Source organism: Neopelma chrysocephalum, unplaced genomic scaffold, assembly GCF_003984885.1.
Source record: "Neopelma chrysocephalum unplaced genomic scaffold, ASM398488v2 Primary Assembly neopelma1_243, whole genome shotgun sequence".
NCBI lineage: Eukaryota > Metazoa > Chordata > Aves > Passeriformes > Pipridae > Neopelma > Neopelma chrysocephalum.
The window spans coordinates 586,408-611,929 of NW_020897905.1; the positions used below are offsets into that span (position 1 = coordinate 586,408).

Here is a 25,522-nt window from a genome sequence, read left to right on the forward strand (position 1 = left end):
AACTGGAGGTGAGGAGCAGGGCTGGGGTGATGGGAACGGGGAGGGGATGGGCAGGGACACGGTAACGGGAAGGTGGAGGTCACGCAGCTCCAGGGGCACAGCCCAGGGAGCTGTTACCTGGTCACAGTGAGCCCTCCTCCCCCAGGTGTGGGATGCCATCGAGGGCACCCTCTGCAGCAGCAACGAGGAGGGACAGTCCGGAATCACGGCCCTCGTCTTCCTCAACAACAGGTAATTCCTTGGGCCGGGCTGGAGATCCCCTGCCAGGGTGGGCCAGGACCCAGCACTGAGCTCCACAGCAGCTCCAGGCTCAGCTGGAGCTGAACCATGGAATGTCCTGAGTAGGATGGGACCCACAAGGATCATCCAGTCCCACCCCTGGCCCTGCACAGACACCTCAACAGTCCCACTCTGTCCCTCAGAGCGTTGTCCAAACGCTCCTGGAGCTCTGGCAGCCTTGGTGCTGTGCCCACTGCCCTGGGGAGCCTGGGCAGTGCCCAACCACCCTCTGGGAAAAGAACCTTTTCCTGAGATCCAGCCTTATATCCAGCCATACCCTTCCCTGTGTCCACCTCTCACCAGCTCTTCTGGCTCCAGGTCAGGTCTGCTCCAGCAGCCACTTGTTCATTCTTCAGTCTCCCCAGCAGCAGAATATCCAGAAGGTTTCAGGGCTGGGAGAGCTTTGGGTCACTGGTTCCCGTGGCTGTTGTTGCAGAGGTGCTGCCATGGGGCAGGGGGCTCTGAGCTCTGTGATCTCCCAGCCCTGTTGGTGCAGTTCCTCCCAGGAGTGGGTGCTCCGTGCTCTGCCCAGTCTGGGGGCTCGGGGGGGCCTCTCCTCACCCCCGTTTCCCCTCAGGATCGTGGCTGCCCGGCTGAACGGCTCCTTGGATTTCTTCTCGCTGGAGACACACGCGGCCCTGAACCACCTGCAGTTCCGAGGTGAGCAGGGTGGGAGTGTCTGCATTGCCCTGTGCTCCTCCCTCTTCCTCCTCCCTCTTCCTCTTTGGGGCTGACTCTTCTCACACCCTCTCCAACTTGAGCAGTAAGGGCACCCTCTGCCGCCAGGGGTGAGGGGTTCTGGGGCAGTTCCCTGTGCAGGGATTCCATCCCCATGCTGGTTTTCCCCAAGGCAAGGGGCTGGAGGCTCCGGGCTGGAGGCTCCAGTGTGCTCCCAGGGTCAGCTCTGCCCTTACCTCCTTCCTCTCCCACTTATTTCTCTCAGTTTTCACTCATTCCCAGCCCAGGGCCTCAGCACAGCCACAGCTCTGAGGGAGTAACTGCTTTGAGCACAGGGGTTCCTTCAGTTCTGGAGTGGATGATTTAGATGGGAAGAAATTCCTCCCTGTGAGGGTGGGGTTGCCCGGAGAAGCTGTGGCTGCCCCTGGATCCCTGGAAGTGTCCAAGGCCAGGTTGGACGGGGCTTGGAGCAACCTGGGCTGGTGGAAGGTGTCCCTGCCCATGGCAGGGGGTGGCACTGGATGATCTTCCAGGTCCCTTCCCATCCCCCCCTATTCCGTGATTCCATAACTCTGTTGAGCCCCTCACTGTGGCTGTTCGTGAGCCCTGAGCCGCTGTAGCTCCAGCCCGAGGGTTCCCCGGAGGAGCAGCCCCAGGTTCCCTGGAATGCAGCTCCCCTGTGTCTGTGCAGGGGGCCCGGGCCGGAGCAGCGTGCCGTCATCACCGGTGCTGAGCGGGGGTGCCGTGGTGCTGTGCCAGCTCACCCACAGCGTGCCCTGTGCCCACCACAAACCCATCACGGCGCTGAAGGCGGCGGCCGGGCGGCTCGTCACCGGCAGCCAGGACCACACGCTCAGGGTGAGAGGGGGACATGGGACAGGGACACGGCCTGTGGGGACACGGGCTGGGCTCAGCTGGGCTGTTCGTGCAGGGGGGGGGGGAGCCTGGGGAGGGGGCTTGGAGCCAACACGGCACATTCCGGAAGCTCCACAGGCTCTGTCCGTGCCCGGATGTGGCACCAGTGGAGCTGGAAGGACAAGAGCCCGTGAGCGTCACCCTGAGCTGAGCGTGGGATCCCTGTGGGATGGTGGGCTTCAGAGGATCATGGAATTGCAGAGGTTGGAAAGTGCCTCTGAGACCATCGAGTGCAACACTCCCCCGGCACTGCCAAGGCCACCACTGACCATGTCCCCAAGTGCCACATCCACAGGGCTTTGAAATCCCTCCAGGGATGGGAACCCCACCACTACCCTGGGCAGCTGTGCCAGGGCTGGACAGCCCTTCCCAGGAAGGAATTTTCCCAGTATCCAACTTGAACCTCCAACTGAGGCCGTTCCCTCTCCTCCTGTCCCTTGTTCCTTGGGAGCAGAGCCCGATTCCCCCCCGGCTCCCCCCTCCTGTCAGGGAGTTGCAGAGCCAGAAGGTCCCCCCTGAGCCTCCCTTTCTCCAGGCTGAGCCCCCCCAGCTCCCTCAGCCTCTCCTGCTGCTCCACCCCCTTCCCAGCTCCGTTCCCTTCCCTGGACATGCTCCAGCCCCTCAGTGTCCTATGCTGGACTCCCCAGCACTGCCCCCAGGGCTGGAGGTGCCCCAGCAGTGCCCTGGGCCTGTGGCTACACTATGGTGACACAGGCCAGGTGCCACTGCCCTCCTGCCCACCTGGGCTCATGTCCAGCCACTGTCACCAGCACCCCCAGGGCTTTTTCCAGCTTTCCAGGCACTGCCAGTCCTGGAGCTGCAGGGGATTGCTGTGACCCAACACAAATATCAGGGTCTCTGTTCCAGGGTGCCCCCTGTCCCCTCCCCATCCCCTTCAGCCCTGCATGTCCCGTCCCTGCCCTGTCACCTCATGACAGCCCTGACCTACCCCTGCCCTGGCAGCACCATCCCGAGGCCTCTGGAATCACTGCCAGGCTCTGGCTCTGCCGGGACAGGGATCAGGTGGATCTGCTGGGTCATGGGGGGCTCAGGTGGCACCACCCACAGCGGCTGCCCCGGAGCCCCCCCCTCACCTGCCTGTCCTGCCCCAGGTGTTCCGGCTGGAGGACTCCTGCTGCCTCTTCACCCTGCAGGGCCACTCGGGAGCCATCACAGCCGTGTACATGGACCAGGTACGGGGGGGTGGGACCACCCTGAGAGCATCCCTGACCCATCACTGAGACCATCCCTGAGAGCATCCCTGAGAGCATCCCTGACCCATCACTGAGACCATCCCTGAGAGCATCCCTGACCCATCCTTGAGACCATCCCTGAGAGCATCCCTGCCCCATCCTTGAGACCTTCCTGACCCATCCCTGAGAGCATCCCTGCCCCATCCTTGAGAGCATCCCTGAGCTCATCCCTGAGAGCATCACTGAGACCATTCCTGAGCTCATCCCTGACCCATCCCTGCCCCATCCCTGAGAGCATCCCTGAGCTCATCCTGAGACCATCCTTGAAACCATCCCTGCCCCATCCCTAAGGCAGGGAACCCCTGAGCTGGCAGTTCAGGCTTCCACCCCACATTCCCACGGCCTTCCGCAGCCTGGGAGCGCTGGGAATGCCGGTGTGCGGAGCCAGCCTGGGCACCGTCCCCTCCCTCGGGGTCCTGACCCCCTCCTGGTGTCCCTGCAGACCATGGTGCTGGCGAGCGGGGGCCAGGACGGGGCCATCTGCCTGTGGGACGTGCTGACGGGCAGCCGGGTGAGCCACATGTTCGCCCACCGCGGGGACGTCACGTCCCTGACCTGCACCACGTCCTGCGTCATCAGCAGCGGCCTGGACGACGTCATCAGCATCTGGGACCGCAGCTCGGGCACCAAGCTCTACTCCATCCAGCAGGTGGGCACTGGGGGCACTGGGGAGGGACAGCCGGGGCAGCGGGGAATTGTTGGGGTTGGAAAAGCCCTCTGAGATCATCCAGTCCAACCATCCCCAGCACTGCCAAGGCCACCACTGCCCATGTCCCCAAGTGCCACACCCACAGGGCTTTGAAATCCCTCTGGGGATGGGGACTCCACCCCTGCCCGGGGCAGCTGTGCTAAGGGTGGGCAGCCCTTTCCATGAGGAGTTTTCCCAATGCCAACCCAAACGTTCCCTGGCACAACCTGAGGGCATTTCCTCTCGTCCTGTCCCTTGTTCCCCAGGAGCAGAGCTCTGCCCCATTCCAAACCCCCAGGGCTCAGCTCTCCCCATCCCAAAACCGGGGCTCAGCTCTCCCCACCCCAGAACCAGAACTCAGCTCTCTCCCGTTCCCAACCCGTGGCTCAGCTCCCGTCCCGTCCCCCACAGGAGCTGGGCTGTGGCGCCAGCCTGGGCGTCATCTCCGACTCTGTGCTGGTGACGGGGGGCCAGGGCTGCGTGTCCTTCTGGGACATCGGCTACGGGGACCTGCTGCAGACCGTGTACCTGGGCAAGAGCCACGAGGCGCAGCCGGCGCGGCAGATCCTGGTGCTGGACAACGCCGCCATCGTCTGCAACTTCGGCAGCGAGCTCAGCCTGCTCTACGTGCCCTCCGTGCTCGAGAAGTTGGACTGAGCAGGAGCAGGGGCAGGCGGGACCCAGGGGGGGCTCGGCCCCAGGGGACGGGACGGCGGCTCCATCGCTCCGGCCGTGCCTCCGGCACCTTCCCACCTCAGACACCCGGCAGGGCCCCACCTTCCTGCTCCTCTCCCTGTTCCAGCAGCTTCCCTGCCGTCCCCGGGGGCTCCCAGGCAGTGGGATGGTACAGAGGGACACAGGGGGACACAGGGTAGGGCAGGGGGGGGACAGTGGTGGTGGCTCCCAGCGCTGACCTGCCAGGGCACGGAACGGCCTCCAGAGAGCCCCGGGGGCAGCGGGGAGAGGGCCGGGACCGACCCCCGGGCGTGGCTCGGCCCCCACGTGCCTTAGGGCGTGGCAGGGCCCCTCCCAGCCCCGCCCCGGCCGCAGCAGCCCTGCCCTATTTATTTATATGCTGTAAATAGTTCTTATTTATTGGGGCAGGGGGGCACGGGGGGCCAGCACCCCCCTCACCCTAGCACAGCCACCCTGCCCGGTCCCTCCTGCGCCCCGTTTGCAGCAATAGCACCTTCCTCCTCCTCCTCCTCCTGCTACGAGGCCAAAGGAGGCTTTTCTCAGGTTGGGAGGGGCGGGAGCCTCGCCCACGCTCCTGCAGGTGCTGGGGAGGGACCCCTGGGCGGGACCAACCACGGGCAGGCACCACCCCGGGCACGGGGCTGCCCCCAGAGCCCCCCACCCACTGCGGGCCGGGGGCTGCACTCCCCTCCCCACTGCACTACAGGCCCCGCTGCAGCCCCTCCCCGGGCCGGGGGGGTCCCCGCCCGTCCTGCCGCGCCCCCCGAACGCCGATGACGCCTGTTCTCGACCCCCGGTGATTGTAGAGGCGGTGCCGGCCCCGGCACAGGGGCCCCGCAGCCCTGGTGGGCCCCCCAGGCCGGCCCCCGCGGGTGGCCTTCGCCCAGCTGTACCTTTGTGCTGTACAGGGGACGCTTTTTGTACCGACGTGTTTTATAACGTGTGCGAGAACGCCCATTAAACGGAACTAACCCGAGCCCGGCTGAGCCCCCCCGGGGCACAGCCCCACAGCAGCACCAGCGCCCGGCCGATAAACTCGCTTTATTTTAGTAGCAAAGAGCTGAAAAAGTCAGTTCTACCTGGAGTCAAAGTGGAGCTGGGGGGGCCGGGGGGCCCCCGCCCCTCTCACGCCTTGTTGAGTGTCCAGAGGGGGTCGAGCATGCTCAGGGGGTCGTCGCTGGGCCGGGGCCCGCGGAGCCCCTCGCCCGGCTGTGCCTGGAGGAAGTTCTGCTTGTTCATGCGCTGTTTGCCCTTCAGGGAGGCGTCCAGGCTGAAGGCTTCGGGCGTCAGCGACGCCAGCAGCTCCAGCGAGGAGGAGGGGGGGGCGGGGGGGGCGGCGGGGGGCTCTGGTGGCCCCCCCGGCCCCTCGGGGCTCTCCCCCACGTGGTTGCTGCTCTCGGCGTCACCCTGTGCCTCGGGGAGGGGCGGCCCCGGGGCCGGGGACTCGGGGAGGGAGGCACCCACACCGTCCACGACGCCGTCGGGGAGCACTGGTGGCACCTCGGGGTCCGTGGGGTCCGGAGGGGAGGTGGGATCCGCCCCCCAGCCCCCCCCGGGCTCTGTGCTGGGCCCCCCCGGTTTGATGCTGAGCTTGGCGATGGTGGCCTGGATGGAGCTGATGGGAACGTCCCCCCCCAGCACCAGGTCCTGGGGGTCCTGCTGGAAGTAGAGCTGGGGGAGAGCAGCCCCGTGAGCCCCGGGGTGGCAGAGCCCCCCCCCAATCCCCCGGTACTCCCCCCGTACCCACCTTGGGTGAGGTGCTGTTGGGGGGCTTGGGCAGCGCGGGGGTCCCCACGCCGTGGCGCAGCAGCACCTGCTCCACGTGGAGCAGGACGGCCTCGAAACAGAACTTGAGGTGCAGCTGCAGGGGAGAGGGACGCGGTGAGAGCCCGGGGGGGCTGCAGCCCCTGCCCCCAGCCCCCGAAGGGCCGCAGCCCGTGCCCGGTACCTTCTCCTGCAGCATGTGCTTGCGCTGCTGCCGCATGCGCCTCACCAGCTGCGGCAGGTCCGGGATGCCCTTCCCGGCCTCCACCTCCTGCACGGCCGCGTACAGGAGGCAGAAGGCCCCCGTGCGGCCCACGCCGGAGCTGTGGAGAGACCCCCGGCTGTGACACCCCGAGAGACGAGGGGGGAGACCCCACCCCACCCCGGGAGCCCCGTCCCCGCTCACCTGCAGTGCACCACGACGGGCGTGTGGAGCGGGCGCTGGTGCAGGTAGTGCCCGTGCACCTCCTGGATGAAGCGCAGGAGGCTCCCCTTGCTGTCGGGCAGGCCCCTGGATTGGGGGGACACGCTCACTGGGGAGTCCCTGCGCTCAGCCCCCCCAGGAGGCGTCCGGGCTGCCCAAACACCGTCCCACACTCAGAGCTCTGGTCCCACAGCCCCCCCAGCAGATCAGGCCTCCCAGGCCCTCCCCTGCGACCCCCCCAGCCCCCCTTGCCCGCCCGTTCCGTACAGCTCAGGCCAGGAGGTGAACTGGAGGTGGGCCACGGTGCGTTTGAGGCTCTGGTCGCGGTACTGCAGCGTCAGCATCCGCTCCACGTGCGTGGGGGTCACCCGCAGGCTGGTCAGCACCAGGGTCAGGGGGCCGTGAGCCACGGGCTGGCCCCGCTCCGACGGGAAGTACCGCAGCACCTTCTGCCGGGGGACGGGCGTCAGGACACGCTGCCGGGGCCATTCCCCCCCACGGGCCCCCCGGTGACACCCGTGCGCAACACGAGGGCGAGAGGCAGCAGGCAGGGTGTCCCATCCCCGGGGGCCCTGCCCCGGCCATCCCCGCTGTCCCTCACCCGGGACAGGACGCACCTTGTCCAGCTCCTGCTCGGACACCAACATGACGACCACGGAGACCTTCTGCTCGTAGATCATGAGCCAGAAGTCGGCGGCGGTGCCGAGCAGCGGGGCCTGGGTGGCGATGAGGGCGGGGCAGTACGGGGACAGGTCCTCCACGCGGCTGGCATTGATGTAGTCGTCCTTGCCCGAGCGCAGCACGACGCGGTTGCGGTCGTAGGGCATGATGTCCTGGTGCCGGTTCTTCATGGAGTAGCAGCGGGCGATGGCGATGGAGCGCTGGCGGGCGTCCCGCTCCTGGGCCTCCTGCAGCTCCTTCCAGAGCGCGTCCAGCTCGGAGCCTCCGCCGGGCACGGGCCGCTCCAGCCGCTCGGCCGCGGCCCGGAACCGCTCCAGCTCGGCCCGCAGCCGCTGCACCCGCTCGGGCTCCGCGTACGGGTCCGCCTCGATCACCTGCACGGCCCGCGGCCGCTGCCCCTCCTGCGCGCCCGCCTTGGTGGGCTGCAGCAGCCCCCCGGCTGCCGCCCCGCCGGGCTGGCTCTCGGGGCTGGACGAGAGCAGGTCCGCGGGGCAGGGGCTCTGCCGCGGGAACGCCGCGTCCCCCGCGCCCGGCGGCGGCAGCGCGGGCGGGGGTCGCGGCGCCGGGGGCTGCACGGGCAGGGCCGGCACCGGGGAGGGGGCCGGGGACGGCACCAGGGGGCCCTGGACCACCACGGTGCCCGGCACGGGGCTGGGCGGGGGCGCCTGGGCGGGGGCGGCCATGGAGCCGGGGGGCAGCTGAGCGCCGGGGGGGGCCGGGCTGGGGCAGAAGGGCAGCGCGGGGGAGCCGGGGGGCACGGCCGGGAGCCCCCCCAGCGCCGCGGGACCGCCCTGGGCAGGGGCCCTGGGGAAGGGCACGGCCCCCGGGTGCGGGGCGAGCCCCGGCGGGGGCAGCTGGTCCTGCCCTGGGAGCTGGTAGAGCTGGGGGGGCAGCGGGGGCTGCCCGGGGGCGGGGGGGGGCAGCTGCCCCCCGGGACCGGCGAAGGGCTGCGGGGGGGGCGGGGCGGGGGGGGCGAGGGAGGGCCGGGGGGGTGGCTGCTGGAAGGGCAGCGGGGCCTGGGCAGGGCCCGGGGGCAGGAACGGCCCCGGGGGGAACTGCTGGGGGGCCTGGGCGGGGGCGAAGGTGTGGGGGGGCTGTGCCGGGGGGAAGGGGTGCTGAGCCGGCGCCACGAAGGGCTGAACCCCCCCCGGGGGGGAGGGGAAGGGGGTCGGGGGCCCCGCCGGGCGCTGGGGGGGCAGAAAGGGGCCCGGGGGTCCCCGCGGAGGGGCGGTGCAGCTGGAGATGGGGGCCTGCACACTGTCCACCGTGGTGGTGGCCGGGCGGGTGCCCGGGGGCTCGGGGCCGCCCACCCCCGGCTGGGCACCCAGGGGAGCTGCCCCCGGGCCGGGGGGGCGGAGCGGGCCGGGGGCCCCCCCGGGCTGGCCCAGGCCGTAGGCGGGGGCGGGCAGGGCCCCGTGCTGGGGGGACGAGCGCGGGGGCAGCACGTGGGGCCCCCCGAACGGCGGCTGGGCCGGAGCGCGGATCAGGGGGGCGGCCGGGAAGAGCTGGGGCGGGGCCGGGGCCGAGCTGGGCACGGGCCCGGCCGGGGCAGAGGGCTGCAGGAGCTGCCCCGGGGCCCCTCCCGCAGGGGGAAAGGGGCCGGGGGGCCCGGGCAGGCGGTAGTGCCCCGGGAACGGGGGCGTGGGGGCCAGGGGGGGCAGTGGGGCGCTGGCCACCCCCCCTGGAGGAACGAAGGGCTCGGGGGGCCGCAGCCCCCCAGCCAGGGCGGCCAGTGCTGGGGGGGGGCAGCTGTGCCAGGGGCCCGGGCAGCAGCTCCGGGGGGAGGCTCCGCAGCTCCTCGGGCAGGTCCGGCAGCCCCAGGGAGCCCAAATCTGCGGCCTCGGAGCCCCCGGGCTCCAGCTCCAGTGCCTTCTTCTGCAGGGGGGGCTTGGGGGCCGTGGGCCGGGGGGGCGGCTGCTTCTTCAGCTCCCTGAGGGGGGCAGGTGGGGCTCAGGGAGGGCTGGGCACCGCCTGCCCACCACCCCCCTCCATGGGCACTGGGACCCCCGAGCCACCACGCAGAGCACCCTGAGGCCCTTTCCCCCTCCCGGGGGTCCCAGCAGCCCCCCAGGCTCTGGTCAGCACCCACCTCTCGAGCAGCTGCTGCCGCTGGGCCTGGCTGGCCTGGCACGCGGCCCGTGCCCGCTCTAGCAGCTTGGCCGCCTTCCCCTCCAGGTCCGTGTAGAAATCCTTCCCCTCCTGGGACTTCTTCATCAGGTCCTCGTAGGCCTCGTAGGAGGCCACCAGCGTCTGGACGGTGGTGTTCCACCTGGGAAAGGGGCACAGAGGGGATGGACTACCCGTATAAAGGTTGGTCCCAGCTCCAGGCTCCCGGGTGACCCACCAGCTCCCGCTGGGATGGACATGGGAGCAGGACAAAGCCACGGGCACGGCTCCCAGCACAGGGGTGTGACGGGGGAAGCCAGGGGTGAGCCCAGCCCTGCTGCTGGGCCCCGAGCCCCCCGCACTCACTTGTGCTCCACCTCGGCCAGGCCCTTGCGCACGGCTGCGTACTTGACGTTGGCGTCGGTCAGGGCCTTGAGCACGTTCTCCTGCGCCGCCAGGTTCTGCTCCAGGTACACCTTGAGCTGGTCGTACTTCCTGAGCTGCTCCTCAAAGAGCTTCTGCCGGGACAGGGAAGGGTCCGTGGGGCTCGGGGCCTGAGCAGCCCCTGCGGGGGGAACGGGCGTGTCCCCAGCCCCACCTTCATCTCGGAGCGGTCGGTGGTGACCAGCGAGGTGGTGATGTCGTCCTTCTGGATCATCTCCCGCAGCTGCTGCTCCAGGGACATCCGCTGGTCCCGCATCTCCTGCACCTTGGCCAGGATTCGCTTCAGGTTCTGCAGCACCTGTTTGTCATCTGGGGGTGGGACAGGGTCAGGGGTCAGGCTGGACCCCAAGGGACCTCACCCCAAGGGGTGAGGGGCCACACCCTGGAACAGTGACCAGGGCTCTGTCCCCAAACAAGGCCCCACTTGTCACATTTCCACGGGGACAACCAGCTCACACGGACGGTGCCAGCGCCCAGTGACACCCAGGGACCCCCAGAGGGGCACAGGGAGGGACAGCCCTGCCTCCCCCAGCCCAGGGTGGCACACCCAACCTCAGGGGGTTACAGCCCTGCCTCCCCCCAGCCTGGGGTGTGGTGGGGACAGGTAGACCCCCAGAGTGGCACAGGGAGAGCAACCCTCCCTCCCCCAGTCCGGGGGGACAGATTCAGCCCAGGGGGGGCACAGGGAGGCCTCACCTTCGCTCAGGGTGGGGGTGGGCAGCGCGGCCCGGACCTGCTCCAGGGGGCCGCCGAGCAGGCGCAGGTTGCCCAGGTGCAGGTTCATGGCACGGTGCAGCTCGGTGTTGGTGAAACTGGCCTTCTCGTGCAGCTCCAGGTACTTGGAGCACTCCTTGCTCACCTCGGCCAGCCCCGGGGGGGACCCCGGCGCCGGCGGGACCCGCCCCAGCAGCTCCTGCAGCTTCCGCTCCTGCGCCTCGTCCTCCTCCAGCAGGTCCCGGATCTCCTTCAGCGACGCCTCCACGTCCGTGAAGACCCCGGAGAGCACTGGGGGGACACAGGGAGCGGGGCTGGGACACCTCCCGACTGCTCTGGGCCTGGAGCCGGGCACGGACACGGCATCTCAGGATTAAACCCGGCTGTGGGCAGCCCAAGGCAGGGACATGGCAGCCCAGACAGCGGGGTGGTGGGCGCTCCTGGGCACCAACCCCCTCAGGGTCACCCCCCTGCCATCCAACAGGGAAAAAACACTTTGGGATTCAGGAATTCATACCAGTAAAGAACTGGCTGTTGGTGCAGCCATTCCCAGTGCCAAGCTGGGGCAGGGAGCAGTGCCACCCCCATGCCCCCCGTTCCCTCACCCTGCATGGACTGGACGAGGTTGCGGACGGTGTCGGGGCGCACGCTGAGGGCAGCACACTTCTCCATCAGCACGGCCGGGATGTGGTTGTACATGTCCAGGTTGTCCACGGTCTCGGGGTCCAGCTGCATGGAGTCCATGAACTGGCTGTGGGACACAGAGGGGTCCCTGAGGGGTGGCCGTGTCCCCCCTGCCAAAGCCCAGGACCCGCGGGGCCCCTGAGGGGTGGGAGGGCCCCACCAGTCCCCTCACGTACTCCAGCACTTCGTTCTTGGCCTCGATCTTGGCCATCACGTCCCGCAGCAGTTTGGCCTTTTCCTCGCTGTGACAGGACAAAACATCCCATGAGTGCAGGGAAACCTCTGCCAGGATCCCTGAGCCCGGGGGGTCCCTGGGTCCCCCGAGCCCTGGTCGCCCCTGGGGACTGGCTGGAGCCTCGTCCAGCCCTGGGGGGGCCACACATTGCTGTGACGTTGGTCCCCTGCAGCTCCTCCAGCCTGCAGAGCCCGAGCTGGGACAGGGGGTCCTTGCTGGGATGGACACCCCCATCCTATCCCATCCCATCCCATCCCATCCCACCCCATCCACCCCAGACACACCTGTACAGGGAGGAGGCCTCATGGGCAGCCATGGGCACCAGCTTGGCAAAGATGTCGGGGCCGGTGACCGCAGGGTCCGTGGGGTTCACGGGCAGAGCCTTCACCAGGGGGGCACCTGCGGGACACAGCCCTGGCTGGCACCACTCCCACACGGATCCCTGTGCCCAGGGAGCCCCTGGGGTGTGTCCCACTGCCCACCTTTGACAGACTGCAGGGTGTCCAGCGCGGGCACGGCCTCATGGTAGATGAAGTCGTTGTCCTTCTTGGCGGAATTGTACCTGGAATTGGGAAGCGATGCCTTGTCAGGAGCAGTGGGCGGCATTCCCAGCTGCCTGAGCTGGCTCCCACTGGGATCAGCCCCCCCAGGTCTCCCAGGATTGCTCCAGCATTCCCGCAGCAGCCGTTCATTCCCAGAGCAGTGCTGGGCTCTGCAATGGGGACACCAAGGACACTCCCCAGGCTCCCTGTCCCCCAGCATTCCCAATCCCTGGAGAAGGACAGATACACCACCCTGGGGTGCCCCATCCACACTCACTTCCCACCAATCACATCCATGGTGAACCTCAGGGCTTCCTGCACGGTTTCGGGCTGGCCCTGTGGAATTGAGAGCAGGAATCACTGTCAGTGTTCCCAGAGCCTCCCAGGCACCTCCTGCTGTGCTCCAGACAGGAATGGAGAGGCCTGGGGGCAGCTGAAGCCTCTTAAAGCCATCCCAATCCTCCCCTTCCCAGCCTGGCAGCCCCCAATCCCTGCTCCTGGGAACACACCTTTGCCAGCTTGATGGCTTCATTGAGCTTATCCAGAGCACTCTGGAAGTAGATGACCTGTGGAGAGAGCGGGAATTGGGGTTGGCACGGGAGGAAATGTCCCTGCCCTGCACAGGGACACCAGTCTTTGAGGGCCAGAGCTTCCCAGGCACTGGCAGGACACAGGGCACGGGTGAGACACTCACGGATGCCCAACATGCCAACCTCTCCCAAGACACAACCCCCTTCCCAGAACCACGCTCCAGAGCCTGGAGTGGATGACATGGGATGACGTGGCCCTGCTTACCCTCTCCCCAAACTTCTGCTGCTCCTCGGCCTGCTTCCCCATGTGCAGCTGCAGGAAAACAGGGATGAGAGCTCTGTGACTCCAGGGAGAGCTTCGAGAGGGGCAGGAAAAGCCCAGGGATCAGCCCGAGGCGGGAGGGGAGCCCCCCAGCCCCTCCCCACTCACGTGGGCCACGGCAGCAAAGTAGTAGATCTTCATCTGCACCAGCTTCTTCCAGTCCTTCTGGATCTTGCCCAGCAGCGACGCCGTCTCCGAGTTCTCCAGCGCCCTGCAGGCCTCCTTGTAGTAATCCACCACCTGGGGGGGGGGACAGGGCTGGGGCACCCCGGGAACACCTGGGGATCCCAGGGATCCACAGCAGGGAGGGCAAGGGGGAGGCGCCGGCCCCGGCCCAGGGATTTGGATCGCCCGGAAAAACGGTTCCGGTGGGGAACTCAGGGATGTGTTTGGGATCAGAGCCAGGAACTGGGGACATCACTGGGACACCTGTCCACAGTCCAGGTTGCTCCAAGTCCCGTCCAACCTGGCCTTGGACACTTCCAGGGATGGGGCAGCCACAGCTTCTCTGAGAAATTCATTCCAGTCCCTCGCCTCCCTCACAGCCAAGAATTCCTTCCCAATATCCCACCCAAATCTCCCCTGTGGCAGGGGGCAGCCATTCCCTGTGTCCTGTCCCTCCAGGCCCTTGCCCAAAGTCCCTCTGCAGTTCCCTCTCCCTGGATTGTGCTGGGAGCAGCTCCTGGAGCTCACCTGGGCACTGATCCGGGCCACCAGGAAGCTCTTCCTGTTGTCCAGCATGGACTTCTCCAGGAGACACTCCTGTGCCTGGCCCTGCCAGGGACAAGAGGGGGAATGTTCAGTGTCCCCAACCCTTGGGACACCCCAGAACTCCAGCAGGACCCCCCAGCTCCAGCCCCTTTCCTGAGAGTTCAAGGAGGCACAGGTAATATCAGTCCCAAGGTGCCCAGAGAGACCAGGAAAGTCACAGACCCTTCCCTGACTCCCACTGCTCCCCAAAACATCCTTTCCCCCCTGGAGGGAGCCCAGATCCCACAGACAACTCCCCGTGGGACACTGGGGTCCCAGCTCCTTGGATCCCCAGGGAACACCCAACCCTGTGGACACAGGTCGAGGTGTCCCAGTGTGCCCAGTGCCCCCAGTTCCCACCAGCATGAGGTTGATGTTGAGGCTGAGGATCTGGTGGCTCATGTCCACGCTGTAGGAATGTGGGAAGTGATCCCGCAGGTAGGTGAAGGCACCGGCAGCACATTGGAAGTGGGTGCAGGAAACCTTCATGCCCTGAGGGGATGGAATTGTTGGGGTTGGGAAAGACTTCCCAGAGTTCACCTGATCCCCAGCACTGCCAAGGCCACCACTGACCATGTCCCCAAGTGCCACATCCACAGGGCTTGGAAATCCCTCCAGGGATGGGGACTCCACCCCTGCCCTGGGCAGCTGTGCCAGGGCTGGACAGCCCTTCCCAGCAGGAATTTTCCCAATATCCAACCTGAGCCTCCCCTGGCACAGCTGGAGGCCGTTCCCTCTCCTCCTGTCCCTTGTTCCCTGGGAGCAGAGCCCGACCCACCCCAGCTTCACCCTCCTGTCCCCCTGCAGTCCCCACTCACCTCCTGCTGCTCCAGCCCCTTCCCCAATTCCCTTCCCTTCCCTGGACACGCTCCAGCCCCTCCATGACCTGTTCCTGGAGCCCCCAAACCTGCCCCCAGGATTCCAGGTGTGTCCTCCCAGTTCCCAGCACAGGGACAGTCCCTGCCCTGTCACACCCCCCGTGGGGCAGAGCTGTCTCTGGGTTCTCTGGGGCTGTTACCTCCTCAGACACTCTCTTGTCCATGGCTCCCAGCATGGAATGCAGTGCTCCTGTGGGGACAGGGTGGGCTCAGTGGGGCAGGGACCCCCCCCCAGCCCCAGGAATGGAGCAGGGAGGTCCCAGCAGGTCCCAGGTGGGGAGGGGTCCCGTTCCTCACCCAGGTTGTAGAGAACACAGGCCTGCTCGTACTTGATGTCCTCATGTGTCACCACCTTCCCCGAGAAGATCTCGGTCCTGGGGGAAAAGGGGGTCACAGGACAGGGAACAACCAGGGATTCTCCCAGAAGCAGGATGTGTCGGGAGCCCTGCTCCCCAAGGGTCCCTGGGAACCCCCTGTGCAGGACACTGCTCCCCAAAGGTTCCCTGGGATCCACCCTGGGGCAGGACACTGATCTTTGAGGGGTCCCCAGGACCTCCCTGTGCCAGGAGCCCGTTCCCTAAGGGGTCCTCCAGAGCCCCCCTGGCACAGCATCCCATTTCCCAGAGGTTCCCTGGGACCCCTCTGTACTACCCCGAGGCAGAATCCCATCCCCTAAGGGGTCCCCAGGACTCCCCTGTGCCAGGACGCCATTTCCCGAGGGCTCCCAGGACCTCCCTGTGCCACCCCAGGGCAGGACATGGTTCCCCACGGGGTCCCTGGGATCCCACTGTGTCACCCCAGGACAGGACCCCGTTCCCCGAGGGGTTCCCCTCACCATGTGACGGGCACGGCCGCGTCCTGCCCCGCTCCCATGGGAATGCGGCTCTGCAGGAAGTGCAGCTGTCCCAGGTACTTCCGCAGGGTGCTGCAGCCCTCGAAATCCCTGGGAACGCTGACGGCGCTCTGGGAACACGGAGCGGGGTGAGGGGGGGTCGGCAGAGCCTCCCCCGAGGGCCCCACCCGGGCAGGTCCCCCCTCACCTGCCGGAGCTGCTCCAGCTTCCGCAGCTCCTCGTTGTAGTTCTCGGGGTTCTCCCCATAATTCTTCAGGACAAACTGCGGGAGGGGAGGGGGGTGAGGGGCCCGGAGACCCCCGGGGGGGCCAGCGGGGGTGGGGGACCCCGGGCTGGGCCAGGGGGGCTCGGGGACGAAAACGCTCCGACCCCCCGAGGGACGAGTTCCATCCCCGCGGGCAAGGGAGGGAATCCAGGAATTGCTGAGGTTGGAAAAGGAAGTTGCGGGAAGGGAGAAGGTCCCCCCCGACCCCCGCAGGTGAGGCAGGTTGGGGACACTCCCAGGGCCATCTGCGCCCTGAGTCCCCCCCTCAAACCGCGGAGGGAGTGAGGGAAACACGGGGGGAACCTCCCCAATCCTCCTGCCCTTCCATGAATCCCGGCACGGGGAGAGCCGGGCAGGGGCGGGGCTTGTTTACACCTCGTCATTAAGGGATTAATTACTCAGGTCCCCCTGGGGGTGACAGGGCCGGGCCGGGCCCCCCCAGACCTCGGGGGGCTCCGGGAAGGGGGGAACCCCCCGCCCTCGTGTCACCTCCTCCCCGCCTCTCCCACCCCGGAGCCCCCCGAGGGTCCCCAGCAGCCCCGCCCCGGTTCCCCCCTCTCCGGAACTCCCCCGACCCGCTGCGCTGACCCACAGCCCCCCCCGCTTCACCTCCCCGCTGCCCCAGGGACCCCCAAACCGGCCCCCCCACCCGCTTTGGCCTTCCCTGGGCACCCCCGAGCCTCACAGACCTCAAACACCGCCCCGAGCCTCACAGACCCCAAAAACCCCTGAGCCTCCCAGACCCCAAAGACCCCCTGAGCCCCCTGCCCCAGTCTCCAACCCCTCCCTCCCTCCCGGACCCCCCGTGCCTCCCCCCGAGTCTCGCAGACCCCAACCCCGCCCCCAGACGCCCACCCCACTCTCCAAGCCCTCCCCACCCTCCCAGACCTCAAACGACCCCCCAGAGCCTCAGGGACCCCAAACTCGCCACGGAGCCGCGACCCTCCGACCCACGGCCCCCGCTCCCCCTCCCAGCCCCGCCCCTCCCCGCCGCTCCCACGCCCCTCAGGCCCCCCCCGACCCCACCTTCTTGACGGCGGCGTTGAAGGCGAACTCCCCGGCCTCCTTGAGGTCGAGCCAGATCATGGGCATGCGGGGCACGGCCTCCATGGCGGCCCGGCCGCTCCCGGCCCCGCTCCCGGTGATCCCGCTGATCCCGATCCCGGCCCGCCGGAACCGCGCGGGGCCTCACGGGACACCGAGTCCCCGCGACACTTCCGGCGACGTTCCCATGGCGACGCCCCGCCCACCGCCGGGACCACGCCCGCTCGGGGCAGGACAAGACCTGTTGCCATGGCGACGCAGCCCACGCTGATAGGCTGAAGCGGGTGTAACCATGGTGACACCGCCGGCGCTGATTGGAAGAGACAGGTGTAACCATGGCGACGCCCCGGGCGCTGATTGGAGGAGACGGGTGTTGTCATGGCGAAGCTCCGCCCCCGAAGAGGATGGTCGGTTGCCATGGCAACCCCCGGTACCAGGCCCTGCCAAACCCTCCCTGCACGGGCGCCGTTAATTACCCTGTTAATTACCCCTTTCCTCACCTCCCGTGGCTCTCTCACTGCCTTGATGCATATGGAGGCCTCCAGGACCCCTCGGTGGTCCGGGGGATGCCCCATCCTCTCCCCAGGCCTTTTCCAACAATGTGGAACAATCACAAAACCAGAGTTTTTACCCTACAACAATCCATTCATTTATTGAACTCGTTAATTGAATAATTCGATCCATTAATTAACTGACCCATTAATTTATCTGCCCCATTAACTGAATCACTTGGCCCATTAATTGAATTATTCCATCCGTTCATTGAAGGATTTGATGAGCTCTGGCACAGGAGCAGCCCCTCGGGAGCTTCCCAGATCCCACAGGGACTGGAGCCATCTTCCAGCTGGAAAAACCCACTCCCCACCCAGTTTTCCCAGCCCACTTGTCCCGGTTTTTCAGGCATGGGGACACCAGGATGTGGGCACAGGGCCCTGGGGACATCAGGATCCAGGGATACAGGGACACTGGGCCTCAGGGACAGTGGGCTCTAGGGACATCAGGACCTGGGACATAGAGACAGTGAGTCCAGGTGACCCTGGACCTGTCGGGGACACAGGGAGGGTCCCTGCTCCCCTGGGAATCCCCACTCCAACAACTGGAGCCCCTCCATCCAGTCCCACTTTTGCCTAAAACAGAAGGAGACAAAGGCTCTCAATTGTTAATTGGAAAAATCATGGTTTCACGTTTAATTCCCTGGTTCTGGTGCAGCTGGATCCACGTTCTCCCACAGGGAAAGTGCCACGTTGCCCCAGCTGCTCCTTCCATCCACGTCTGCAGGATAAATCCCTGTGGGATGAGGGCGCTGGCACAGGGAGGGTGGGATGAGCTGCCCAGGTCTGGTGCAGGTGACAAGGTGACAACCCTCCCCTGGACAGGGATGACACCGGATGGACCCCACGGGGATGGGAAGTGTCCCAGGTCAGCATTCCCGGGGGATTCCAGCTTTAATTAACTACAGCTGGGTTAATTACGGTGACAGGAGCACTGCACCCACTTCCTGGGCCTTCCGAAATCCCTCTGGATCACTGGAGCAGGAGCCTGGAAGGGGAAAGGGCAGGAAGGTCACTGGCCCTGCCTGGGGGTTCCAGGGGTTCCCCTCCTATCCCCCTGGATCAGAGGTGTCCGGGGGATCCATGACCACTCCCGGGAAGTGCCGGGAGAGGCCTCAAACATTCCCAGTATACTCTGGCAGCACTGCAGGAATGGCAGAGGCCACACCAGGCCCCCCCACGCTGGAGCCTGCGGCGGGAGGGGCTGTGGGATCCCGGACACGGTCGATCCCAGGCTCTCCAGAACCATGGGAAGCTCTAGGAAGGCGCAGCCGGAGCAAGGGGTGACATGGGGACAGCCTGGGAACGCAGCCCCACGGGGTCACTGGGAGGGTCCCAGTAGCCACCCCCCCCCCAAGCATTCCCTTGGGATCCCAGCCCCGGGGACTCCCTGGGCAGCCGGGGCTAGCAGAGGTAATTCCAGGGAATGAGGGAATTACCAAGATGGGGCAGAGCAGCGACAGCTCACCTGGACACGTGGTGACTCCGGAGAAATCCCGCCGGGATGGAGGGACAGGGCTGTGCCCCGGGTCCCCTCCACAGGAGGGGCTGAGCCCTCAGTAGCGTTAATTAGGTAGCATTAATTAACCACAAAAACGCCAATTTCGGTGACAGGTCCTCTGAATCCATCTTCTCCTTCCCGGTGACTTCCTCAACGGGGCTGGGTCCCCAGAGCAGGAGGCTGGAATGGGAAAAGGCAGGAATGTCCCCGGCCCTGCCCGGGGGTTCCAGGGCTCCCCCGTGTCCCCCCTCAGATCCCTCCCGGGCCCTGGGGGTGTCCGGGGGTTCCATAACCGCCCCCGGGAAGCGCCGGGAGAGGCCTCAAACGGCCCCGGGATACTCTAGCAGCGCTGCAGGAATGGCGGGGGCCACGCCAGGCCCCACCATGCTGGAGCCTGCGGCGGGATCGCCCCCGGATCCCGTTGGATCCCCCCGCCGCCCTTCCCAGCGTGCACCGCGCCTACCGCCCCTCACGGCCCCGTGCGGGGGAGCCCTCGGTGCTCCCGGGGCGCGGATGCGGGCGGATGTCGCCGGGTGCCCCGACCGGTCGCCCCTCACCTCCCGCCGCCGCCATGGTCGAGACAACGCGCGCGCCGACTCTGACGTCACCGCGACGCGACGCGCGGCGGCGCCACCTGACGGCAGTAGGTGGGCGTGGTCACAAGGGGGCGGGACCTGAGAGCGGTGTAGCAGCTGGGGGCGGGGTTACAATGGGGCGCGGTGTCTGCGTGGTGGGCGTGGCCAACACGACGGTCCATCAACTGGGGGCGTGGCTATTTGGAGGGCGAGGCCTCGGCGTCGTGGGCGTGGCCATTGCGCGGTTCTTCAGGTGAGGGGCGTGGCTTTGGCGCGGGTGGGCGTGGCTCGGGGCGCTGGAGGGTCGGCGCGTGCGCATGGCGGCCCTCTCCCCCTGGCGGCGGGCCGATGACGTCACGGGAAGGCGCCGCCCAAGATGGCGGCGGGGCCGAGCCGCGGGCGCTGAGGCGGCGCCGGGGCCGGGAACGGGAGCGGGGCCGGGATCGGGAACGGGAGTGGGAAGCGGGGCTGGAGCGGGACCCGGGCGGGCCATGGCTGCCGCCGCCGCCGCCGCCGCGCAGTGAGGCCCCGCCGCGCAGCCAGGCCGGGATGCCCCGAGGGGGGCCCGGGCCGCCGCCGGAGCCATGGAGGAGGAGGGCAAGAAGGGCAAGAAGGTGAGAGCGGCGGCACCGCGGGGCCCCTCCGGGGGTCGCTCAGCCCCGGCGCGGGGCGCTCCCGAACGCGGGCGTGGGACCTGCGGGACCCCCGGCCCGGATCCCCCTTCCCGGGGGTTTCCCGGATCCCCCTTCCCGGGGGTCTGCTCGGATCCCGCCCCTTCAAAAAAAAACCCTCCTCCCGATGTGAGTGGGGGTGTTGAGAAGATCATTAATTGATGGGGTTATTATTTATGAAGCTCTTAATTTATGGGTTTGTTAACTTACTTAAATCAACTCTTTACGTGAATTAATCTCATTTCTATACCGGTTCATTTATACTTCTATACATTTGTACTTCCTCGTGTCTCTGGGTCTCAGCAGCTGCCCCTGTTCCCACCTTGCCCTAATTTCCCTAATTTCAGCCCATTTCTGAGTCCTGTGGGGGAAGTTCAGCCGGAGCTGCTCCACAATCCTGGAGCAGGGAGGGCTTTGATCCCGTAATTTTGGGGAGAAATCAGATATTTTTGGGGGGCCCTGGACTCCCAGGGATCCTGGGAAGGGGCAGCAGGTTCCTGCTGAGCCTCTCCCTGGGACTGAGCAAAACATTCCCAGAGCGAGGGCAAATGGATGGATTTCTTGGGGCATTGCCATCCCGGCTTCCCATGGAGCCAGACCTAGGAATTCAACCCCCCTGGTGTCACCTGGTGCCGTAGGGGGAGGAATTACCCTCCTGGAGACGGGATGCTCCTGCCTTTGGGAAGGACTTGGCTCCCAAGGCTGCAGGTGGTGTGGGGTGACCCCAGCTGTGGGTCCCACCTCTTCCTTGGGACATCCCAGTTTGGAGTCTGGATCCTCCTCTGAAGTGCTTGGACATGTTAGTTAATCCCCCCACTGCTCTCCATCCCACCTGGATGATCCCACCTGTCCTCCTTCTGATCCCTAAATCCTCCTCACAGCCCCTTCCCAGGGCTGATCCCACATTTTCCAGTCCCTTCTGTCCAGACCTGGCTGCCCCAGTCTGTTTCCCTCCTGCTTTGTGGGTGATCCCAGTGGATGAGGAGGATTCCCACGGCTGATCCCACATTTTCCAGTCCCTCCTGCACCGGTAATCTCAGACCTGTCTGTTCCTGTCCTGATCCCTGTCCTGATCCCTGAGCCCCTCCAGAGCTGTGGCATCTCCTGGGCTGATTCCTGGGCTTATGGGGCTTCCTTGGAGCCAATTTTCCATGGTTTTGGTGGTGGATCACCATTAAACCCAGATCACTCAGCTGTGGAGTCGGGGGGATCCATCCCTGTGTCCAGCTGCTGTTCCAGCTGCAGGGAAAACTCTTCCCTCTGTTTTTTTCCCCCCCCGTGGATCATTCCAGCAGCGTTCTGGGCTGAAGTGAGGGCACTGAGTTCCTCAAGTGCTGATCCAAAGGGATGTCGGGGCAGGTTTGGGATGAGCAGGAAAGTCCCAGCTCAGCTTTGGGTAAAGCCTGAACTGGTTTAAACTGGGGGCCTGGAATTCCTGCCAGGAGCTGGTGTTCCCAGGATCTCACTGGTGGTTATCCCAGCAGGAATGAGCTGTTTCCTGGGCAGGTTTGGGATAAACTCCCGTTTCTCATAGATCCGTGGGGCAGGACGGATCCATCCGGAATTCCTGCGGGGCCATGGGAGCCTGCCCGGGGCTGGGAGTGGGTGGGGTCACACCTGGAGCCCCAGGTGAGGAGGGATGCTCCCGGCCTGGTTATTCCTGGGAAGAGGAAAAGGTGGAGGTGGATTTTCTGGGAGTGATTTGCCTGTCAGGAGGATTTTCCTGCTGGTCTGAATCCGGAATCCATCCAATGGCTGCGGGTGATCCAGAGCTTGCACGATGTCCCTGAAGGAATTCTCTGTTAGCATGACATTCCTGACTTTTCCAGCTTGGGAATGCCCTGGATGGATCCAGCCCCATGCCCTGGGCTGATCCCACAGCAGGACAGGGGGGGATTCTGCCCCTCTGCCCCCTCAGCTGAGACCCCCCTGCAAAGCTGCTCCAGCCCTGGAAACAGCAGCAGGAGGACGTGGAGCTGCTGGAGATGCTGCCAGGGCTGGAGCCCCTCTGCTCCTTGGGGGGTTTGGGGGGCCAATAAAGTGGATTTTGGGGTGTCTGTGCTGTGGCTGCTGGGGGAGCAAACAGCTGCCTGTGGTCACTGGGAGATGGGGAACAGGGGTGACAGAGAAACTGCCACCAGCCCAGGTTGCTCCAAGCCCCGTCCAACCTGGCCTGGGGCACTCCCAGGGATCCAGGGGCAGCCACAGCTTCTCTGGGCAACCTGTGCCAGGGCCTCACCACCCTCACAGCCAAGAATTCCTTCCCAATATCCCATCTAACCCTGCCCTCTGCCAGTGGGAAACAATTCCCTGTGTCCTGTCCCCCTGTCCCTTGTCCCCAGTCCCTCTCCAGCTCTCCTGGAGCCCCTTTAGGCCCTGCAAGGGGCTCTCAGCTCTCCCTGGAGCCTTCTCTTCTCCAGGGGAACCCCCCCAGCTCTCCCAGCCTGGCTCCAGAGCAGAGGGGCTCCAGCCCTGGGAGCATCTCCAGGGCCTCCTCTGGACTCTCTCCAGCAGCTCCTATGGGAATGACTCCTGGCTCCCATTCCCAGGATGGCCCCGTCCTCCCCAAACCACCCACCAGGGCTTGGGCTGCTGCTTCTCCAACCAACCTCCTTCTTCAGGGAGTTGTAGCCTCGTTCCCAGCTTTGCTTTCCAAGTGTGAAACCTAAAACTCAAAATAGAATCATGGAATGATGGAATAGTTTGGATTGGAAGGACCTTAAGGATCACCCAGTTCCACCCCTTGCCCACCTCCCACTAGCCCAGGTTGCTCCAAGCCCCATCCAACCTGGCCTTGGACACTTCCAGGGATGGGGCAGCCACAGCTTCTCTGGGCAGGAAGAAGCTTTCCCACCCATGGACTCAGTGGATCACGGGATCATTAAGGCTGGAGAAGCCTCTGGCATCATCAAGTCCAACCACTGGTCTCGACCCAGGTGCTGGAGACAAACCAGCTCTGAACTCTGAGGAGAAACCAGGGCTCAGCCTCCTGTGGGCTGGGGGGATTCCCATCCTGGTGTGGCAGCAGCAAAGCACAAAGGATTCAGGCTGTTCCCAGGGATTTAGGGGTGCAGGAGGCGGGGTGGGAGGTGGGAACGGGTTCGTGCCACAGCCCCATCACCAGTTCCACCCTCAGCTCCACCTGTCACGTGGGAGGGAGGAAACTGTGGCCGTGGCACTTCCTGGCCCCAAGCTCCTCCATTCCGGCCCTGGCTCCCCCAAAGCCAGGGGAACAGCTCCCCCTTTCCCCCCAGAGCCCCCCTGGCTCTCCCAGCACGGCTCTGGCCCACGCTCCCAGGGAATTCCATGGAGGACGAGGTGGGTGCCGGGATCGGGGAGCCCCAAAAGCAGAAGCTGTTTCAGAGCTGCGTCACCGCGGGAGGTGCCTCTGCCTCGGATTTGGGATCCCCAGATCCTCTCCCCGGAGAGCCTGGGGGGCTCGGGATCGTCCCAGCCCTGCGGAGACAGCACATCCCTGAGGGAAAAGGGGGGTTTTATGGATTGGGGTGGATCTGGAGCCAGCTGGTGAAAGGGGAAGTGTCTGGGTACAGCCTTGATTCTGGTCGGGGGTTCCTGCATCGCTCTGCTTTGGATTCCTAAAAGATTCCTGTGGAATTAGATCCTTGGGCATCAGCAGCCAAGATTTGGGATGGGGCACCCTGGGGTTGGAGCATCCCCAAACCTCTGCTTTTGGCAAACAGAACCTGTTGAGTCCAGGATTTCCTTCTCTGTGGAGTCCCAACCCCTGGGCAGGGTTGTGGAGTCACAGAATCATGGAATATCCCGATCAAGGATCATGGAGTCCTTCTCCTGGATGCTTCCCAAAAATCCACACTTGCTGCTCCTGAGGCAGGGGCTGGGGAGTTGTTTGCTTCCGTTTTGTCCTATAGAATCCCTTTACTTTTATCTCTCTGATCCAAGGGATGTTTTTCCAGGCCATGCTGTCCCCGATGTCCTTGTGGCTGATCATTCCCATTCTCCCAGGAGCTTTTAGTTGGCTTAGATTTAATTAATTCACCTTTGGAAGCACCTTCTCTGCCCCTGCAGATCCCATATTCCTTTCTCTTGGCTCTGGGGATCAGGAAAGCTGGGATGTGACTGTCCTGAGGGGTGGGAAGCAGAGGCCACCTGGGAATGGGGCATTGGAGCCATGTTGCTGAGGAGCTCCCAGGTCCAGCCATGGATCTGCCTGCTCCAAACATCCACTTCCCCTGATAACCCTGGAATTGGAGCACTTTGGGGATGTTCCCAGTCGTTTATCCAGCGTGGAGCTCGGTGGGATCCACTTGGAATTCCCGTGCCGATGCCAAAGGTGCTCCCTCTCAGCCGGGAGCCCACCTGTTGGCTCCAATGGTTTTCCAAACCTGGCACTTTAGGAACCACCAAGAGCCGTTTCTCCCAGAGAAATTCGCTTTCTGGATCATTTCCTCATTGTTTTGGGTCTCCTGGGAACATTCCTGCCTGTCCCTTGGGCATTCCTTGGTGAGTCTCCACGGCAGAAGGCACAAAACCATGGAGGAACCCTCCGGATCTGCTCTTTACCTGGAACACACTTGTATTCCCCTCACTTGCAAGGTTGACCATGGTGCCCTTGGGGGAAAACCACCACATTTTGGAAGCGTTCAGCACTTGGGGCACGTCCTAGGAAAACGCTTTCCAGCGGAAAGCCGCGGATTTGTAGCTCCAAGCGCGGAGCGTCGGAGCAGCGGGATGGGATTGAGGAGTGCCGGGCGAGGGCCCCGAGTTTCAGTGGCCCAGCCCCTGTCCCCCTGAGCCCGGTGTCCCCCTTCCCTCCCCAGCCTGGCATCGTGTCTCCGTTCAAGCGGGTGTTCCTGAAGGGCGAGAAGGGCCGGGATAAGAAGGCCCAGGAGAAGGTGACGGAGCGGCGGCCGCTGCACACGGTGGTGGTGCCGCTGCCCGAGCGCGTGGAGCCCGACCTGCTGCTGCACGACTACATTGAGAAGGAAGTCAAGGTAACGCTGCTCCTGCTCGCTGGGAATCCCTTCCCAATATCCCACCTGTCCCTGGGAAACCGTTCCCCGTGTCCTGTCCCTCCAGCCCTTGTCCCAGTCCCTCTCCAGCTCTCCTGGAAGGCCCTGGAAGGGGCTCTGAGGTTTCCCCGGAACCTTCCCTTCTGCAGGTGGACATTCCCAGCTCTCACCTGTCTGCAGGTTTTCCTTGGAGCATCTCCGTGGCTCTTCTGGGCTTGTTCCAAGGCTGTGTCCGTGCTGTGGTAACGGTTTGGCTCTTCTTTCCCAGTATTTAGGCCAACTCACCTCCATCCCGGGATACCTGAACCCCTCCAGCCGCACGGAGATCCTGCACCTGATCGACAACGCCAAGGTGAGGGGTCACCTGTTCCAGGGATCCCAGCGGGGGAAAATCCAGGGTCACGGAGCTTCCACAGCGCTGGGGTTCGTCCAGCTGGTGTCCCCCATCCTGGTGTCCCCCATCCTGGTGTCCCCCATCCTGGTGTCCC

General features: G+C 65.5%; 3 protein-coding genes, 1 long non-coding RNA gene and 1 other non-coding gene across 5 annotated transcripts in view; 2 read left to right on the top strand and 3 right to left on the bottom strand.

The window, feature by feature from the left end:
- The window catches only part of SCAP (SREBF chaperone), a 31,723-nt gene extending 26,238 nt beyond the window's left edge, over nt 1–5,485 (top strand). Inside the window, exons 18-23 of the mRNA XM_027703583.1 lie at nt 146–231; nt 857–939; nt 1,649–1,815; nt 2,985–3,065; nt 3,568–3,774; nt 4,225–5,485. Coding sequence (XP_027559384.1) covers nt 146–231; nt 857–939; nt 1,649–1,815; nt 2,985–3,065; nt 3,568–3,774; nt 4,225–4,470 — 870 coding nt within the window. The 3' untranslated portion in view covers nt 4,471–5,485. The remainder of the gene's footprint in view (nt 1–145; nt 232–856; nt 940–1,648; nt 1,816–2,984; nt 3,066–3,567; nt 3,775–4,224) is intronic.
- A 50-nt stretch (nt 5,486–5,535) lies between these two features.
- Nucleotides 5,536–16,946, bottom strand: PTPN23 (protein tyrosine phosphatase, non-receptor type 23). Its single transcript, XM_027703581.1, has 26 exons — nt 16,728–16,946; nt 15,624–15,698; nt 15,419–15,546; nt 14,881–14,957; nt 14,724–14,773; nt 14,066–14,197; nt 13,649–13,729; nt 13,064–13,195; nt 12,899–12,946; nt 12,613–12,669; nt 12,381–12,439; nt 12,044–12,123; nt 11,846–11,960; nt 11,503–11,568; nt 11,248–11,393; nt 10,625–10,933; nt 10,083–10,237; nt 9,851–10,002; nt 9,468–9,647; nt 9,141–9,308; nt 7,315–9,046; nt 6,965–7,146; nt 6,680–6,784; nt 6,458–6,596; nt 6,257–6,370; nt 5,536–6,180 (listed from the first exon to the last, which is right to left on the bottom strand). The coding sequence occupies exons 1-26, from the start codon at nt 16,809–16,811 to the stop codon at nt 5,635–5,637; spliced, it is 5,112 nt and encodes a 1,703-aa protein (XP_027559382.1). The 5' UTR covers nt 16,812–16,946; the 3' UTR covers nt 5,536–5,634.
- Nucleotides 16,947–17,901: 955 nt separating this feature from the next.
- LOC113977463 lies at nt 17,902–19,441 on the bottom strand. Its single transcript, XR_003537337.1, has 3 exons — nt 19,355–19,441; nt 18,765–18,977; nt 17,902–18,284 (listed from the first exon to the last, which is right to left on the bottom strand). It is a non-coding gene; the product is annotated as an uncharacterized LOC113977463 (long non-coding RNA).
- On the bottom strand, nt 19,069–19,197 carry LOC113977486. The gene has a single exon (XR_003537339.1). It is a non-coding gene; the product is annotated as a small nucleolar RNA SNORA9 (small nucleolar RNA).
- Nucleotides 19,442–19,848: 407 nt separating the features above from the next.
- CCM2 (CCM2 scaffold protein) overlaps nt 19,849–25,522 on the top strand; it is an 11,986-nt gene continuing 6,312 nt past the window's right edge. Inside the window, exons 1-3 of the mRNA XM_027703576.1 lie at nt 19,849–19,986; nt 24,843–25,016; nt 25,303–25,386. Coding sequence (XP_027559377.1) covers nt 19,957–19,986; nt 24,843–25,016; nt 25,303–25,386 — 288 coding nt within the window. The 5' untranslated portion in view covers nt 19,849–19,956. The remainder of the gene's footprint in view (nt 19,987–24,842; nt 25,017–25,302; nt 25,387–25,522) is intronic.

What these genes read in the sequence shown, in the direction of transcription:
- PTPN23 (XM_027703581.1), bottom strand. Translation starts at nt 16,811, where the DNA reads ATGGAGGCCGTGCCCCGCATGCCCATGATCTGGCTCGACCTCAAGGAG. An exon ending in ATGGATGTGATTGGTGGGAA is followed by an intron (nt 12,124 to 12,380) that starts GTGAGTGTGGAT and finishes TCCCAATTCCAG; the next exon opens with GTACAATTCCGCCAAGAAGG. An exon ending in CGGCAGCAGCTGCTCGAGAG is followed by an intron (nt 9,309 to 9,467) that starts GTGGGTGCTGAC and finishes TGCCCCCCTCAG; the next exon opens with GGAGCTGAAGAAGCAGCCGC.